The 19839-nt window shown below is 44.0% G+C and overlaps 1 protein-coding gene across 1 annotated transcript; it reads left to right on the top strand.

Moving 5' to 3' along the window:
* The first annotated feature begins 1592 nt into the window (after positions 1 to 1592).
* LOC137384000 (synaptophysin-like protein 2) lies at positions 1593 to 18777 on the top strand. The gene is made up of 6 exons (XM_068057528.1): positions 1593 to 1841; positions 1947 to 2018; positions 7522 to 7640; positions 10961 to 11162; positions 14443 to 14634; positions 16620 to 18777. Exons 1-6 carry the CDS (start codon positions 1821 to 1823, stop codon positions 16743 to 16745), a joined length of 732 nt encoding a protein of 243 aa, XP_067913629.1. The 5' UTR covers positions 1593 to 1820; the 3' UTR covers positions 16746 to 18777.
* Positions 18778 to 19839: the final 1062 nt, after the last annotated feature.

Genomic DNA, 19839 nt, shown 5'->3' with positions numbered 1-19839 from the left:
AACGATATTTGCAAGGGGTCCTCATGACAATGTCAGTCTTTGAGGGGGAGGGGGGCAAGATGTGGTTCCTGTGATTATGTCAATATTATCTGGGGGTCCCAGGGATTTTTTTAAACAGTTTTAGAGATACAGCACTGAAACAGGCCCTTCGGCCCACCGAGTCTGTGCCGACCATCAACCACCCATTTATACTAATCCTACACTAATTCCATATTCCTACCACATCCACACCTGTCCCTATATTTCCCTACCACCTACCTATACTAGGGGCAATTGCTAATGGCCAATTTACCTATCAACCTGCAAGTCTTTGGCATGTGGGATGAAGTCAATATTATCGGGGTGTCCCTGGGATGATGTCAATATTATCGGGGTGTCCCTGGGATGATGTCAATATTATCAGGCGTTACAGGGATGATGTCAGTATTATCAGGGGGTCCCTGGGATGATGTCAATATTATCGGGCGTTACAGGGATGATGTCAATATAATCGGTGTGGGGGGGGATTCCAGGGATGATGTCACTATTATCGGGGGGTCCCAGGGCCGATGTCAATATTATCAGCGGGTCCCAGGGATGATGTCAATATTATCAGGGGGTCCCAGGGATGATGTCAATATTATCGGGGGGTCCCAGGGCCGATGTCAATATTATCAGGGGGTCCCAGGGATGATGTCAATATTATCAGGGGGTCCCAGGGATGATGTCAATATAATCGGTGTGGGGGGGTTCCAGGGATGATGTCACTATTATCGGGGGGGTCCCAGGGCCAATGTCAATATTATCAGGGGGTCCCAGGGATGATGTCAATATTATCGGGGGGTCCCAGGGCCGATGTCAATATTATCAGGGGGTCCCAGGGATGATGTCAGTATTATCAGGGGGTCCCAGGGATGATGTCAGTATTATCAGGGGGTTCCAGGGATGATGTCAATATTATCAGGGGGTTCCAGGGATGATGTCAATACTATCAGGGGGTTCCAGGGATGATGTCAGTATTATCAGCGGGTCCCAGGGATGATGTCAATACTATCAGGGGGTTCCAGGGATGATGTCAATATTATCAGGGGGTTCCAGGGATGATGTCAATATTATCAGGGGGTCCCAGGGATGATGTCAATATTATCAGGGGGTTCCAGGGATGATGTCAATACTATCAGGGGGTTCCAGGGATGATGTCAATATTATCAGGGGGTTCCAGGGATGATGTCAATATTATCAGGGGGTCCCAGGGATGATGTCAATATTATCAGGGGGTTCCAGGGATGATGTCAATATTATCAGGGGGTCCCAGGGATGATGTCAATATTATCAGGGGGTTCCAGGGATGATGTCAATACTATCAGGGGGTTCCAGGGATGATGTCAATATTATCAGGGGGTTCCAGGGATGATGTCAATACTATCAGGGGGTCCCAGGGATGATGTCAATATTATCAGGGGGTTCCAGGGATGATGTCAATATTATCAGGGGGTTCCAGGGATGATGTGCATAATTGAAGGTTTTGTTTGCCCCTGGCAGACAGAGAGGTTTTAATTTACCACCTTTTTAATTGGATTGACTTTGAAGTTTGGACGATTAACATGAGTTGAGGTCGATTACATCCTGCTCGGCGTCAGATTCATGCTGTGGTCACATGTTGTTCGGGTGCCGCCGGCTTTCGACAAGTTCAGTTCGTTCTAACAGTTTGAACCGATTTTTTGCCCGGGTTTCCTCGCAGCAGTCAAATCCTTGCTGTTCGCTTGAACTTTCTCTCTTTGACCAGGAACTGTGATCTTTACACAAGAGGAGAAAGAAAATAACTTTAACAGACTGAAGGAATGGAAGCGGCTCCGGTTAAGGTCTGAGATACTCTGCAGGAAGTTTGAAAAGTTTTTTTTAAAGTTTTGTTTTTGACGCGCGTTTCTTTTATATTTTTATTGAAACTTTTTTCTTTGTAATTTCAGAAATTACTTGAATTCAAACTGGACATCAATCCTCTTAAAGAGCCGCTCGGATTTATTAAAGTGTTGCAATGGGTGTGTAACAGGCCTTCCTCTACTTGTTTTGAAACATCTCAAAAGTTATTTCTGCTGGTGTAAATGGGGCTTCCTGGGCTGGGCGGGGTTTCTGGGGAGTCCCAAATGTTTTTATTATTTATCTCTGGGTCGTTAAATTTGGAGCTCTTTGCCTGTATCACAGTTGTGAGGATCAGTCCCATGTTAATATGTCTATCAGGATTCAGGTCTGAGTTTGGCTGGGACTAAGAGCGAGCTCTGAATTTGTGTGTATTTCAGAGTTGACCTTTAATTTGTAAAGAAATTATATAAACTTGCCCATGGTGTCGTGAAGCATATTATTGTGTTGAGGGTAGAATCAAATCATAAAACTCACTCAATGAGAACTAGGCTATGTGCACTTCTCACCTCAGGTACCATCTCCCTCACCTGGGGCAACTGCACCCAGTGCTTTGAATCACCCAACACTGCCATCAAACACACCCAGGATAGGTACAGTACAGGGTTAGATACAGAGTAAAGCTCCCTCTACACTGTCCCCATCAAACACACCCAGGATAGGTACAGTACAGGGTTAGATACAGAGTAAAGCTCCCTCTACACTCCCAGGACAGGTACAGCACCAGATGCAGAGACCATAAGAAATAAGAGCTGGACTTGGCCATTTGGGGTAAAGTTCCCTCTAAATGCTGTAAAGTGTTTTGAGACATCCTGATGTCATGAAAGGAGCTACAAAAATACAAGTCTTTCTTTAACAGAGGAAACAAAAAAAGGGGGTATTTGTGTCCAATTCTAGATACCACATTTCAGGAAGGATGTGAAACTTTAGAAAGGGAATGGAAAAGATTTACAAGAATGATTCCAGGGATGTGGGTCTTTAATTACAGGGATAGATTGGAGAAGCTAGAGCTGTTCTCCTTGGAGAAGAGGTTAAGAGGAGATTTAATGGAGGGGTCTGGACAGAGTAGATGGGGAGAAACTGTTCCCATTGGCAGATAGGTCGAGAACCAGAGAACACAGATTTAAGGTAAAAGAACCAACATGACATGAGAAAAACTTATTTATACAATGAGCGGTTAGGATCTGGAATGCACTGCCTGGCAGTGTGGTGGAGGCAGATTTTTGATCTACAAGGGAGTAAAGGATTATGGAGGGCAGGCAGGAATGTGGAGTTAAGGCCACAATCAGCCATGATCTTATTGAATGGTAGAGCAAATTTGAGGGGCCGAATGGTCTACTCCTGCTCCTATTTCTTATATTCTTATTCAGTTGTGGCTTTCAAAAGGGAATTGGATAAGCAACAGAAGAGAACAAATTTGCAGGTCTATGAGTAAAGGGTAGTGGAGTGGGACAAGCGGAGATGTTCTTGCAGAGAGCTGGCACGGGCATGACAGGCTGAATGGCCTCCTTCTGTGCTGCAACCATTCCATAATTCTAATAATTCTCCACGTTGTCCCTTCTCAGTGGGAGTCCACTCAGCTTGTTGATGGAATGACGTGACTGAGATCAGATATTCACTGGTGTGGAAAGCTCAAGCTGACTGTACCTCAGTAACAGGGAGGGAGGGCATTTGCAATGACCACATGGTTCCGTTTGCCCCCATAACAAAGCATTCTCGGTCAGAAAACACACCTAGATGCGGGAGAGAAAGAGGACACTTGGAACATGTGAGAGTGAAGTGGGTGTTAATGGTTGCATCTCTTGGCTCAGCTCAATCTGTAAATGAATTCTGAGATCTAATGCAGGTGTGTGTAGATTCTGGTTCTGGGCAGAGGTTGGCACAGCACTGCAACTGGGCAGAGGACAAAGTCCAGATGGTTTGGAATGCGAAAGCTGCTGATTTCTCAGAGACATGATGAGCTCTAAAGATGTCCAACTGAGCTGCTGCTTTTAGGAGGGTTTCTGACCCTCTCCTTTCTCTTGTCATCTTTCCCATTCTTCAGACCGGCAATAAACAGCAACATGCATTTGTAAAGCACTCTTAAAGTAGTAAAATGTCCCAAGGCACTTCACAGGAGCATTAAAAAAACAAAATTTGACATAGAGCCACATCAGTAAATAATAGGACAGGTTTGGTCAAGGTGGTAGGTTTTAAGGGATGTTTATAAAAAGGAGGAGAAAGAAGTAGAGATGTTTAGGGAGGGAATTCCAGAGCTTGGGGCCAAGGCAACTGAAGGCATAGCCACCATTGCTGGAACGATGGAAATTGGGGATGCACAAGAGAGCAGAATTTGAGGAGTGCAGTATCTCTGGGTTGTGGGGCTGGAGGAGATTTCAGCCATAGAGAGGGGTGAAGTCATGGAGGAATTTGAAAACAAGGATGAGAATTGTAAAATTGAGACATTGCTGTACTGGGAGCTAATGTAAGGTAGCAAGCACAGGGGGTGACGTGAATGGAACCCGGTAGGAGTTAGGATATGGGCAGCAGAATTTCAGATGATCTTGAGCTTATGGTGGCTGGCCAGAGTGCATTGGAATAGTTATTTACTATGAATCTTCTGTTTGTATATTCACTCCCCCGTGGTTCTTTGACGTGTCCTTTCCTGCATCAAAGTTCCTAATTCTCCCACTCCCTTCACTCCACCATTGGTGGCCATGCATGCCAAGGACCGAAGCTCTGGAATGCCCATCCTACACCTCTCTACCATGCCCTCCCCCTTTGACCCTACTTTAAAAGTTACCTCTTTGTCCCAGCGTTTGTTCACCTGTTCTAATGTCTCCTTATGGCTCAGTGTCAATTTCTATCTGATTTACGAAGCTGAGAGATGCTTTGGGTCATTTTTACTATGTTAAAGGTGCTATAATAATGCAAATTGTCATTTTTTAAATTTATGCCACCTCCAAGCTTGTGTCAGCTGAGGCTCAGTGGGTTGCACTTTCCCCTCTGAGTCAGTTCATTGTTGGTTCAAGTCCCACTGCAGAAACTTGAGCACAAAAATCTAGACTGACAATTTAATGTCTGTATTGAGGGAGTGTTGCAGTGTCGGAAGTGCCGTCTTTCAGATGAGACTTTTAAAACTGTCTGCTCTCTCAGGTGGACGTGAAAGCTGCCATGGCATTGTTGGCTGTAAAACACTTTGGGTCCTTCTGAGGTGGTGAAAGGATCTATATAAATGCAAAGCCAACAACTTGACCATATCAACTTTGCCAAACCCTTGTTTCCCTGATTGAAGAATCTAGAATTAAGGGTCATAGTCTCAGGGTAAGGGGTCAGCCATTTAGAACTGAGATGAGAAATCTCTTCACTGAGAGGGTTGTGAATATTTGCAATTCACTACACCAGAGGGTTGTGAATGTTCAGTTGTTGAGTATATTCAATACCGAGATTGTTACATTTTTGGGATAGGTTTTGATAGATTTAAGGGAATCAAGGGATGTGAGGATAGTGAGGTAAAGTGTAGTTGAGGTTGGAGGATAGTGAGGGAAAGTGTAGTTGAGGTTGGAGGATAGTGAGGGAAAGTGTAGTTGAGGTTGGAGGATAGTGAGGGAAAGTGTAGTTGAGGTTGGAGGATAGTGAGGGAAAGTGTAGTTGAGGTTGGAGGATAGTGAGGGAAAGTGTAGTTGTGGTTGGAGGATAGTGAGGTAAAGTGTAGTTGAGGTTGGAGATCAGCCATGATCTTACTGAATGGTAAAGCACAGTCAAAGGGCTGAATGGCCTACTGCAGCTCCTATTTCTTATGTTCTTATGAATCTCTCCCACCCCTGCAACAATGGGTGGCGCAGTGGTTAGCACCGCAGCCTCACAACTCCAGCAACCCGGGTTCGATTCTGGGTACTGCCTGTGCGGAGTTTGTAAGTTCTCCCTGTGACCGCGTGGGTTTACACCGGGTGCTCCGGTTTCCTCCCACAGCCAAAGACTTGTAGGTTGATAGGTAAATTGGCCATTGTAAATTGCCCCTAGTGTAGGTAGGTGGTAGGAGAATTGAGGGAAGTTGGGGATGTGACAGGGTAATGGGATTAATGTAGGATTAGTATAAATGGGTGGTTGATGGTCGGCACAGACTCGGTGGGCCGAAGGGCCTGTTTCAGTGCTGTATCCCTAAATAAATAAAATAAATGTGCTTCTGTGGATGTTGGCCATTGGCTGTGAAGATGATTCTGCAAGCTCGAACACTCCACAGACCCTCAGTCTATGGGTTCATGTGGATCTGTATCCAAGTGAAACCCAGCACCTCAGCAGAGGAGATAGAGAGACAACAACTGCCATCATCTCATCAGCCTGCTGCCCCAATAGGTACAAACCAACCTGAGCACCTTGGATTGGATACTGTCCTCTCCTGTATCAGACGCTGTACTGTCTGACTGACAGCTTGGGCTTTCCATAGTCTCTTCTCCTCATGTGCAAAGTCACAGCTTAAATTTAGCTTGTGGAGTGTGTGTGAGATTCACACCATTGCACTGTGCTCTCACTGCTGTCACCGCAGCTCTCCATTATCTGGCTGTTATTAGCTGCTGTGAGTGGACTTTGTAAAACGATAATCAGCACTCGCTGATTACACTGTCAATAAATTAACCCTCCTCATCTCAGGCTAGCACAAATTAGTTGAATTCCTGCTATTGTTCAGCTCAGTTCTGACATTCCAGGATTTGAACAGGCCTGATGGTGTCACTCCCTTTATAACAGAGTTTTAAAAAAAACATTTAATTTTCTCACTCACTCACTCTGCCTCTGGTTCTGTCTGTCCCTCCCTCGGCCAAGTGATATGGTGCAGCCTGTTCGATGATGGCCATGTCTAGTTGAGAAGCGATTGGGCTCTGGCCTGTACTCTGAACCAACTGTTGTACAGTAAACACATTAACATTAAATGAATATATATAATCTATTTAAAAACAGTCCTTCTTATGGAAGACACTAAATCTTGGTGTAATGACCCAACCTGTGCTCTGGTTGTAATGCTCGTTGCCCTCTGACCCTGTGAGGACACTTGATGTTTCAGTCATCCTAGTGACAGGATAAGTTTTCAGATTAGGGTTAGACCACACTTGGAGCATTGTGTACAGTTCTGGTCCGTATATTATAACGGGGATCTGAAGGTGCAAAATAAGATTTACGAGGCTGTAATCATCAGGAAAGATTAAACAGGCTGGGGCTCTTTTCTCTAGAAAAGAAAAGGTTGAGAGGGGGACCTGATGGAGATGTTTAACATTATGAAAGGGTTTGGCAGGGTAGAGATAGAGATGTATCCACTTGTGGGGGAGTCTAAAACTAAAGGCTGTAGATACAAGACAGTCACTAATAAATCCAATAGGGAATTTAGGAGAAATTTCTTTACCCAGAGAGTGGTGAGAATGTGGAACTCGCTACCACAGGGAGTGGTTGTGGTGAAAAGAATAGATACATTTAAGGGGAAGCTAGATAAACACATGAGGAGTAGAAGGATGTGTTGATGGGGTGAGATGAAGTAGGGGTGAGAGGAGACTCGTGTGGAACATAAACACCGACATGGACCAGTTAGGATGAATGGTCTGATTCTGTAAGTTCTATGTCATTCCTGTTTTTATTCAGTTTGTTTTGTCTCTGCAGATTTTTGCTGTCTTTGCCTTTGCCACTTGTGGAGGTTATATGGGGGCGAGTGTGGCTTCTGTTAAGTGTCTGCAAGGCAAGGAGGATCTGATCACTGTCCATTTCAGTTATCCTTTCAGGTAGGTGTCACTGGAGCAGGTGGGGTGCAACCTACCGTATCACTTTGGAGTTTGCCGCTGCCTTGCTCTCTTCAGTAACCCCTCCGTTGGCCTCATTCTGCCCTGCCCCGGAACCTTCCTCAGTTCTGTGTTGCTGCTCGAGCCCCCACCTTTCCCACAGTGTCCACTTCACCTTACCATCGAATTTTCAGTCCCCACAGCCCACACACTCTACAACTTTCCACCTATCTCCTCCCCATCTTGCTACCTCTCTCTGCACCTGCAAAAGTCTCCCCCAAACCCTTTCTGCGCAACTTGTCACCTCCACAACGTTCCTGAGGGAATTCCAAGACTTAGGGTCTAGATGGCTGAAAGCACAGCTGGCAATGGTGGGGTGAAGGAAGAGGGGATACAAAAGAGGTTAGTGTTACCAATAAAACACACATTCATTGGTTCATTGCCTTGTTTGAAGGATGGTATCTCAGGTAGTGCAGCATTCCCTCAGTACCTTACTGGATTATGTGCTCAAGTCTGGAGTGGGACTTGAATCCATGACCTTTGACTCAGAGGCAAGAGTGTTACTGCTGAGCTGAGCCCAGCTTGGAATAGGTGAAATGTTGCACATTACAGGAATGATGGAATTTTTTGGTAATTACCTGCACCACCTGGAAGGACCAGGGTAGCAGGCACATGGAAACACCACCACCTCCCAGTTCCCGCACCAAATCACGCAACATCCAAGCTTGGACATGTATTGGCCGTTCCTTCACTGTTACTGGGTCAAAATCCTGGAACTCCCTCCCTAACAGCACTGTGGGTGTACCTACACCACACAGACTGCAGCGGTTCAAGAGTCAGCTCATCACATGCTCAAAGATAATTGGGGATGGGAAATAAATACTGGCTTTGTCAGGGACATCTACATCCCAAGAATGAATCAATTTGGGAAAAAAAACTAATGTAAATCTGAGGCCACTCCAGAATCAAATTTTAATTTCCTAAAGACGCTACTGATTTGTGTTCTTTCCGACCTGCCCCACCAGCAGTCTTGTTGCAACACATGTAGGAAATGGAAGATTATATTGTCAGCTGTTCCTCCATCAATTTTCTTTTAAAAATTTAGCTGTAAATTGTATGTGAATGGTGGATGTGGTAGGACAATAGGTGAGAATATCCAATGGTGACCTGTTTTCATGCCCATGTGTCCACTGGGTTCCTCATCTCGGCCTAGTCACTGAGAATTTGCTAAGCAGAGACTCCCCCCGCAGTAAGGGATGAAAATTGTTGAGCCGCACCTCTTGACAGCTGCAGGTGAAATTCACCCCTTCCTGAATACCGTGGGAGCCACGGATTCTTTAATCTTCACCCCAGCCTTTCCCTCCTGGATGGATGAAACAATGGTAGGAGAACACAACAAGAAGGAAGCAAATTGAAAGTTGACTGGTATCCAGTTCCCCAAATCTGCTGTCTTTTACATAGAATTTACAGCACAGAGACAGGCCATTCGGCTTAACTGGTCATGCTGGTAATTATGCTCCATGTGGGCCACTTTCCACCCCTCTTCATCTCACAATATAACCATCTATTCCTTTCTCTATTGTTCCTATCTAGCTTTCCCTTAAATCTATCCATGCTATTCACCTCAACTACGCCCTATGGTAAATGATAAAAGCAAAATACTGCAGATGCTGGAAATTTGAAATTAAAAACAAAGTGCTGGAAATACTCAGGTCTGGCATCATCTGTGGAGAGAGAAATACAGTTAGCGTTTCAGGTCAGGTTTTTTATTTCAGATTTCCAGCATCTGCAGTATTTTGCTTTTATATTAACGTTTCAGGTCTGTGACCTTTCATCAGAATTGACAAAGGTTAGCAATTTAATAGGCTTTGAGCAAGTGAACGAGGGGGAGAAGGGAAGAAGAACAAAAGGGAAGGTCTATGGTAGGGCAGAAGGCAGGAGAGATTAAATGACAAAGATGTCGTGGAATTAAAGACAAAGGGAGTAGTAATAGCCGCAGTAAAAGACAAGGCATTTGAACAGAGAAAGTGTTAATGGAAAAAGAATGAACAGTTCTGTCCAAAAGCAAAATCATGAAAAATAAGTTTGACTGGTGCATGGTTTCAAAAAAAAAACAAAATGGCAGTCATGTTCTGAAGTTGTTGAGCTCAATGTTGAGTCCAGAGGGCTCATGGTAATGCGTTCCCTGTTCTCACCGCACTCTGTTTCTCCAGAATTCCCCACCAAATTTATTAGTGGCTATCTTAGAAACATAGTAAAATAGAAGCAGGAGTGGGCCATTCGGCCCTTCGAGCCTGCTCCGCCATTCAATATGATCATGGCTGATCATTCAAACTCAGTAACCTGCTCCTCCCTGTATCCCTTGATCCCTTTAGCCCTAAGAACTATATCTAACTCTTTCTTGAATATATTTAATGATTTGGCCTCAACTGCTTTCTGTGGTAGAGAATTCCACAGGTTTACCACTCTCTGAGTGAAGAAATCTCTCCTCATCTCAGTCCTAAATAGCTTGCCCCTTATCCTTAGACTGTGACCCCTGGTCCTGGACTCCCCCACCATCGGGAACATCCTTCCTGCATCTAGTCTGTCCAGTCCTGTTAGAATTTTGTAGGTTTATATGAGACCCCCTCTCATTCTTCTAAACTCTAGTGAATACAAGCCTAATCGATCCAATCTCTCTTCATACGTCAGCCCTGCCATCCCAGGAATCAGTCTGGTGAACCTTTGCTGCACTCCCTCCATTGCAAGAACATCCTTCATCAGAATAGGGGCCAAAACTGCACACAATACTCTAGATGTGGTCTCGACAAGGCCTTGTATAATTGCAGCAAGACATCCCTGCTCCTGTACTCGAATCCTCTCGCTATGAAGGTCGACATACTATTTTCCTTCTTAACTGCCCGCTGCACCTGCACTCTTACTTTCAGCGACTGGTGCACAAGGACACCCAGGTCTCGCTGCACTTCCCCCTTTCCCAATCTATCGCCGTTCAGATAATTTGCCTTTCTGTTTTGCCACCAAAGTGGATAACCTCACATTTATCCACATTATACTGCATCTGCCATGTATTTGCCCACTCACTCAACCTGTCCAAATCACACTGGAGCTTCTCTGCATCCTCCTCACAGCTCACACTCCCTGCAAGTGGAAACATCTCTACCTCACTCTGTCAAACCCTTTCATAATTTTAAAGACATCTATTAGGTCACCCCTCATTCTCTCCTAAAGAAAACTGCCCCAGCCTGTTCAGTCTTTCCTGATAGGTAGAGCCCCTTAGCTTTGATATCCTTGTGATGCTTTCTAACCACTCTCTGGTCTTGTAGGTTACACCAGATCTCCTACCAAGCACTCACCTGTGAGAATCATACCATTTACGAGACCCTGCGACTCACTGGAGATTTCTCCCCATCCTCAGAATTTTTTGTTACGATTGGTGTGTTTACGTTCCTCTACTGTACAGCTGCTCTGGTGCTGTATCTAGGATACCAGAGCCTCTACCAGCAGAACAAGTACCTGCCAAACGCTGTAAGTGCCTTAACTTGATGCTCTCTGTGTCGGCCAGTGTAAGGAAATAGTTATACAAACAAGAAACGCTGGAAATACTCAGCAGATCTGGCAACATCTGTGGAGAGAGAAGCAGAGTGATCTAGTTCTCGAGACGGGTCGCTGACCTGAAACGTTAACTCTGCTTCTCTCTCCACAGATGCTGTCAGACCTGCTGAGTGTTTCCAGCATTTCTTGTTTTTATTTCCGATTTCCAGCATCTGCAGTATTTTGCTTTTATTTTAAGGAAATAGTTAATCAGACTGTCTCGAAGTTTGCTAATGTTACACTGATTTGTCCTTCCATTGTAATAATAGTAACCTTTAACTTCTGCTTGTGAAGAAATATGTCAATTTGGATGGAACTCGTGAATTAAGACTTTTCTTAAAGCAATGGTTAGTTTAGTCAATTCAGTAAACCTAATTAAAAGACATTCCATTGCATGCTGATTCCCTTATCTCAGAGAACTGAATTAGTTGATAAACCAGTTCTGCAGAGGCAAACATTTGAGAATACAAACTTTTTAGCAGCGGCTAATTAGTATGGAATGGCACAGACTATAATTAGAGTTTTCATTTGTGGAATAGCAATTATTTGTAACGAGTGAAATTATTGATGAGATAATCTAATCCACATCTAGATGATCAATACAATACCACATGCATTTTAGGATTGATCAGCTTGGAATGAAATTCATTGATTTATTTTCCTATTGCTATTACGATGTGAGTATTGTAATACGATCTCATTCTCAGGTTCTTTAACCGAGCAGATTTCAGCTCTGTTCTTTCTACACTGTTTATTTTAGTTAATGTGAAAGAAAATTTATTTCATTTCTACACAAAGTATTGGTAGCACAATTGGATTTAACTCCCCACTGTCGAACAAGGCATTTGTTTTGCTGCAGATTTCTCGTAAGTAACTTTCTTTCTTGCACAGTTTTCACTTTTCATCTATGCCTTAGACGCACGGGCAGGACGATTAGTGTTAACTTGTGTACAGTTGTGTATAGTAAATAGCAGTTGATGTGGCAATGAACCATTAGATCCATTATATCCATAAATTAACTCATAAAATACTTGAAGTTACGGTCAAACCATCTGTTTTTCTCTCCTCCCTTCAAAGATATACTGTATTCATTTTTAAACCTACAGAATACCTAAAGGGATAGACAGGGTAGATGCAGGTAAGATGCTTCCCCTGGTTGGGGAGTCTAGAACCAGGGGAAACTACTTAGGACCGAGATGAGGAGAAATTTCTTTACTCAGAGGGTTGTGAAGCTTTGAAATTCTCTACCCCAGAGGGCTGTGGAAGCTCAGTCATTGGGTATGTTTAAAGCAGAGATTGACAGATTTCTAAATACCAATGACATAAGGGGATATGGGGATAAAGGGGATTTGGGGATAGTGTGGGAAAAAGGCATTGAAGTGAATGATCAGCCATGATCATATTGAATGGCAGAGCAGGCTCGATGGGCTGAATGGCCTACTCCTGCTCCTAAAGTCAGGGAGCTGTGCCAGTTCACAGAAAAAGAACTTGCTAAAGTTATTGATGGGGAATGTTAATTAAATTCTCTAAATATGTTTATCAATGGATTACCACATGGAGGTGGTAAGAGAAATATATAAAACTGGATGTTTGCAAATGAGTATTTGGTATTCACAAAGGCTTAAGTTATTAAGCTTGCATTTGAGTGCTCTGAATAAAATCCACAAAGTTATGTCATAAGTGTGGTTTTTAGGGGTCTGTTTGAATATTGTATACACAATATTTAATAATGAACCCTATTGATTTGAGAAGTAAATTCTAAGTATAAACACACTTGTGCTGACATCAGGAGTCTACAGCCCATGCCACCATGCCCACCCAAGTGAATCTTGAGCTGTGTCCATCCAGGCCTGGAAGCCCTGGCAACTTGTGTCTATTTTGTATTTACATTTCTCACTTGCTGGTTTGTCCTGTTTGAATTTGGCGATGCTGTAGGTTTGGGAAAGGACTGTTCTTAATGCTGTTGGATGTCTTATTGTTGGATAAATCCTAAATCAGAATCCCAAGATCTGTTAGTATCAGCAACCAGAGATATCTGAGCATTAATGGGGGCAGTGATTGAAAGAAAGATTTGCATTTATGTTGCGCTTTTCACTATGACCGGACGGCTCAAAGTGCTTTTTAGCCAATGAAGTACTTTTTGAAGTGTAGTCACTGTTGTAATGTTGGAAATGCAGCAGCTCATTTACTGTGATGATACTAGGGATGAGGGTTACAGTTTATGAAGAGAGGCTTGAGAGTTGAGAGTTTGTTTCACAGCAGCTGAGTAGCTTAAGATCTTCAAGATTGTGATGAGGTAAATAATGATGGAACAACTTGCATTATCCCGTGCACTGTAAATCTGGCGACTACTTCCTGCAATGACTGATTCTTGTCACTCGGTGGTGTGTTGTTTACCCCCCTTCCCCCCCCCCCCCCACCTCCCACGCGTTCCATGTTGTACCTTATTCCAGTCACTGAGAAACTGTGTTCATGACAGTCTAGCTGTGGTTTGTTCTGGGACCAAAAGACAGAGAGACATCTTATTCTTAGAAAGGTGAAGCACTGTGACAACGATGACTCCTGAAGGTGAGTCAATCACGACATTTAAAAAGAAAGTGGATAAACACTTGAGACAGAAATAGTATTAAACGGTCTGGGATGGGAGACAGTAGGGAAACTGGATCAGTATATTAGCAGCAATGATATGGAAGCACAGGCGCACTAAGCTCCTGATGTGCTGAAAGTTCTTCAATTCATAAAATAATACAGCACAGAAGGAGGCCATTCAGCCCATCTTGGCTGTGCTGGCTCTTTGAAACAGCTATCCAATTAGTCCCACTCGCCTGCTCTTTCCCTATAGCCCTGCAAATTTTAAAGTATTTATCCAATTCCCTTTAATAAGTTAATTAAATCCGTTTCCACTGTCCTTTCTGGCAACACATTCCAGATCGCAACAACTCGCTGGGTTTAAAATAAAAATCTCTCATTTCCCCCTGGTTCTTTTACCATTATTTTAAATCTGTGCCCTCTGGTTTCTGACCCTCCTGTCAGTGGGAAACCGTTTCTCCTTATTTACTCTAACAAAGTTTAGAAGTTTGTCTGAAGTAAAATGGAGAATCTACTAATCAAACATGGATGAGGAAGTTGTTGGATCTGCATGCTAGTCTCTCAGTTTGAACTGGTAAATGTGACTATGTTCGCTATTTGTACTAAAATTTCTTCTCTCTCTCAGGATTTTGTTGTGACTGCACTTTTTGCTTTTCTGTGGTTGATCTCCTCCTCGGCTTGGGCGCAAGGTTTGACTGATGTTAAGAAAGCGACGAGGCCGACTGCCCTCTTAACTGCTATAAGCGCATGCCAGAAGCAGGCTGTCGTGTGCACGGCAGGTGCTCTGCCCCCCATGGGACGCCTTAATGCATCTGTGGTAAGTGCAGGGGTTGCGGAGGGTCATGGAGCTATAATGGTTCAGGGCTAGTTTGATCCTGATCATGCGAAAGAAAGAAATTACATTTTTTTTATGCCTTTCGTGACCTCAGGGCATCCAAAAGTGTTTTTACAGCCAATGAAGTACTTTTTGGTCATTTATGTCCACTAGCGAGGGCAAATAGGACCTCGGTTTAACATCTCATCCAAAAGTTCAGCGCTCCCTCAGTACTGAACTGAAGTACCAGTCTAGAATATGTGCTCAAATCTCTGGACTTGAACCCTGTTGAACTCATTGTTACAATCTGGTTTTCACTTACTTGTACTGGCAGCAAAAAGTCTGATTCCATTGGCAGACCTTCCTCTTGCCACCTCAGGAGTGACGTTAATGGGATAGCACATTCAGGAATACTAATTATCCCTTTACCATGATATTGATTTCAACCAACATTCTGTTGCCAGTCTTAATGCCACACAATCAGATCATGACTTTCAGGCTAAAATGGATAAGTCAAATTTAGTTACAAGTGAAATAATCACACACAAGTCAAAATAAATAATAAGGAACCAGTAAAATACTTTATTTACTATTTAAAGTGTTTTGAAACAATAAAAGGTGACTAATCTTTAGCTGATTTCTATAGCCTCTGGTTTCTGTCGGTGAAAGGTTGTGTGGCGAAGGTTTGTGGAACCCCCTGGTTTCACAAATTGGAAACTCTTGGACTGGTTTCTAGATATATTTCCAGCAGCCCTTAAAGAACAATCAGTTTTTCTTGAATTTTTGATGATCGGTTAATAATCATTTCTATCTGTGTAGTTGTTTCATTTAGGTGCTACCCAGCAGTGAGACTATTAGAAATGTCTGATACCAGTCTGTATCTGCTTTCAGGAAAATTGCAAAAGAATGTGACAGGCCAAAGTTAACCTCAGTGCCATTCTCATTTCAGCAATCAATGCCACCAAAGGCTAAATTCCTCATTCGAAATTAATCACCCCAGACAGTTAATGATTTCTACAGTGCCTTTCATGACCTCATGACATCTCAAAGTGCTTTGTAGCCAATTAAGTACTTTTTGAAATGTAGTCACTATTGTGTAGGAACCATGACAACCAACACAGTCAACTCCCACAAAATGCAATGAAATACATGATTGGATAATCTATATTAGTGATATTGGTCGAGGGATTAATATTGACCAGGACACTTGGGTATCTCCCCTGCCGTTCTTTGAATAATGCCACAGGGTCTTTTACATCCACCGGAGAGGGAACACGGGGCCTCGGTTTAATGTCTCATTGAAAGACGGCACCTCCAACAGTACAGCACTCCTTCAGTACTGCACTGGGAGTGTCAGCCTGGACTATGAGCTCAAATCTCTGGAGTAGGAACCCACGGCTATCTGAGTCAGAGGCGAGAGTGTTACCCAGAGTCATGACTGATGCTAGTTTCCTGCCTTACCTTTTTTCCCTACAAAGGCAGAAGGATTTTCTATGGATTCTTTGAATTGCCGGCTGAACATTTAATCTCTGCGGCAGCATAAAATAGATGATGGCAGGTTAGCTGCTTTTTTTTTTTTGCCTCTGCTGAAATTCCAAATTTTGTCCTACACACCTGCCTTTAACAGGAAAATGTTCTGTATTTTTTTGAGACCTGCTGGAACTCCCCATTTCCATTCCAGTGCTTCCTTTGTTAATGATCTCGTCTGCCCTGGAGGGGTTTGGGGGAGAGGGTGCTCCACTAGTTCCTTGTTGAAGTGTGGGTCATTCTCGACGGAGACTAATAGCAGCCTATTCAACCAGTTGGACATTAATGAACCAGTTGGGCATTTTATGATCTGACAGTTTCATGGTCACTTTTGCTTCTAATGTTTTAATGGAAGTGAAGAGTATGCTCGTTCTTTACTCAAATCCTATTGGTTAAAGGTTGGGATTTCACAGATCAACATTTCTGAAAATGGGCTGTTAATTTTCTTTTTCTCTCCTCAGATATTTGGCTTCATGAACTTCATCCTGTGGTCGGGCAATAGCTGGTTTGCGTTTAAGGAAACCTCCTGGCACAAGCCCGCCAATCAACAGGGTGCTGCTGAGCAAGGCGCCAACATGGAACGCTGATGTGACCTCCAGCTGCCTCTCCCCGCTGCTCCTCCTCCCTCTTTCCCTCAACCTCCTCCCTTCTGTACCCTGTTCCCCCATCCTTATGAATGCCTGACTTTCTGACCACCCCATTCTCCCTGCTCCCGCACCCCCCCTCCCCCACCCCCAACTTTCCGTCCTGTCTGCCTCTGCTCCTCCTGTCACTGAAGACGCTTGTTCAGATGCCTCAGGCAGTGTGTGCACCTAACGCAACAGGGAGAAATGATTCAGCATTGCAAATCCAAACCAATCAGATTCTTGGATTATCACTTCTGTCTCTTTCAGAATCTAAACCTCCCAATGGAATAAACTGACTGTGCAGGGGTTTTAAGGACCTGTGTAAATGACTACATGGCTAAGAGGGCAGTGGGAGGGAGTCCTCACTATTCCACACTACAAACCCCACCACTGACCCTCCCTCTTCCCCCCGCCCCGCCCCAAAAGATGATGAGTGACCCCTGCCCTTAAGCAAACTCTTCACTCGCCCTGTTTATAGAGAGCAATTGTTGTATTCAAATGGTATTCAGTTGCTCATCTCATAGCAACTGTGAGCTGGTACCCTCCAATGAGCTTTAACTCATGTTAACATGTGAACAACAAATGTGGATCTTTATAATTCATTGGAACATATTGGGACACATCACATTCCTGGTTTTAGAAGAAGCAATTCCATGTCTTGGTGCTGGGTTTGAGCTCCAAGTTCTGGGCCACCTGGGGCTTAAATAGAAAATGCAACAGGATCTTCCTGACAATGCACCGATCCCCTTCCTACAGCTCTGGAAAACCTTTGCTCAGTAACACTGTCACTTTAAGGGAGGAAAGTGAATCCATCCACCAATCTCTCGTGTGTTAAACACTTCTGATTCTACGCAATGTCAAAAGTACAGGGAGTGGGGTGGGAGGAGAAAGAAAGCCGGTCATTTTAGACTCTGTTATTCTCTGCTTCCTATCGACATGCAATTGAACTCTAAGTGACCTCTGTTCGTGTTTCCTGACTTGAACAGGCTTCACTATAGCATTGTAAAGCATTTATCATCCAGCTTTCTTTGAACAACGCCATGGGGAATTGCTCAGTAATAGAAAGTCAATATAATATGGGGGCTTGCTCCATTTTGAGAAACCCTCTCTCTCTTCGCCCCTCCCCCCCCCTCCTCCCACCTCCCAATTTGACTCTTTCTGCATTGGTTACTGTAAGAATCCTGCTGTGTTTTGTCCCTGGTGTGTTGAGGTTCAAGGGATCATTGGAAATTGATGTCTGTTTATCCAATGCTGAAACATTCTTTGGAAGGTGAGGCTTCGGGGTTTTGATAGGTGGGGGGAGGGGGATGGCATACCTGGTGGGGGTGGGTTTGTGAGCTGACCAATTTAAAAGTGATCTGTTAGCATTGCTGAGAGTTAGCATTCTGCTTTCATTCTGTCCAATCATTTCAAACCTGAGCTCCTCGTTACCAAACACCAATAGGCAACTATCGTTCCCTCCACCCAAGAGAGCAGGAGGGGGGTCTCATAGGAACAGTGGTTTCTGGAAAACCTTGGCGGTGGGAGGAGGGGCTACATGCGGGTCCAGGAGCACTTGGGGTGCAAATTAACTCTACTTCAAGTACGGTGGTGGGGAGGGAATTAAACTAAATGCAGGGGTAGGGGGATTTGCACAGCATGATTTAGCACACAAAGGCTGAGGCTACACTTGAATTAGGAGGATTATTAGCACTTGTTTGAGAGCCAGTTAGCTGCTTGTCTCGTCATTCACTCCAACACCTGGCCTCAATGTTTCCTGTTTTAGGCAGGGAGCTGGTTTACAAAATATTTGAGATTTTTAAAAACTGAATCCAAGCTGTGAGCAGAGGGACACACCTTTACAAAAAGTGGTGAGCGTGTGTGTCACATTTCCGTTGATCAGTTGCACAAACGGTTTCCTGCAGTGTCAGCAAACTGTGACCTTAATGTATGAGGAAAATGTAGCCTTGCGATGCCTTGAAATTTTGTGACTGAAATAAAACTGTGGAACACCTCCGTGTGTTGGTGTTCAATGTGTGGGAGAAGGAGTGAACGAGCAGGAAGATTGCTGCAACCTTGAATCACCCAAGAATGGGCTGCTGCTGCTAGCCCAGTCACCAGCTCAGTGTGAGTCTCCCTCTCTGTCACTGAGTGAGTTCAGCAGAGGACTGGGTGGTGAATTTATATTGGATGATACTAGAACTGAGAAGTTATAATCAGCAAGAAAGACTGAAATTGCTGTGGCTTTATTCTCTGGAAAGGAGGAGGCTGAGGGGTCACCTGATAAAAATCTTTAATATTATGAAGGGGTTTGATGCAGTAAACTTGGAGAAAGTGGGAGTCCAAAATTCAGGGCCGTAAACTGGCAGAGAGGTTTAGGGAGGGAATTCCAGAGCTTCGGGCCCAGGCAGCTCAAGACATGGCTACCAATGGTGGAGCGAATAAAATGGGGAATGCTCAACAGGCAAGAATTGGTGAATCTCTTTCTCCAAAAAGCTGTTGAGGCTGGGGGTCAATTAAAAATGTCAAAACTGAAATTGTAATGTTTGTGAGACAAAAGGTATTAAGGGTTATGGAACGAAGGCTGATAAATGGAGTTAAGATACAGATCAGCAATGATCTAACTCACTGGCGGAACAAGGTTGAGTGGCTCAATCGCCTCCTATGCTCCTATAACCATACATAGTGCACCCTTCAATCAAAGAGATCAATAAATATATCCCTACATCAAAACAGCCGAGAAGCAAATCTCACCTTTATTAAGTGCATGGGAAGTGATGATGAAGGTGCACTCAGTGATTTATAGACAAATGTCACAGGCAACTGGACCCTGTTCACATCCCAGAATGAGCACATTAGATTATCGATCTCTTAATCTATTTTTGGTCCAGGGTGGAATGTTGGTCCCAGGACACGGGGGCAGAAGTTCCCTGTTTTTATTCCAATAGTGTCCATGGGATCTTCAACATCTATCTGAACAGGCAGAAAGGGCCCCGGTTTAATGTCCCATCAAGAAGACGCTACCTCCGACAGTGCAGCACTCCCTCAGTACTGCCCCTCCGACAGTGCAGCACTC

The sequence above is a fragment of the Heterodontus francisci genome, chromosome 25 (genome assembly GCF_036365525.1).
Source record: "Heterodontus francisci isolate sHetFra1 chromosome 25, sHetFra1.hap1, whole genome shotgun sequence".
In the NCBI taxonomy this organism is placed as follows: domain Eukaryota; kingdom Metazoa; phylum Chordata; class Chondrichthyes; order Heterodontiformes; family Heterodontidae; genus Heterodontus; species Heterodontus francisci.
The sequence above is the reverse complement of the archived record's forward strand: the minus strand, read 5'-3'. Positions and strand labels throughout refer to the sequence as shown.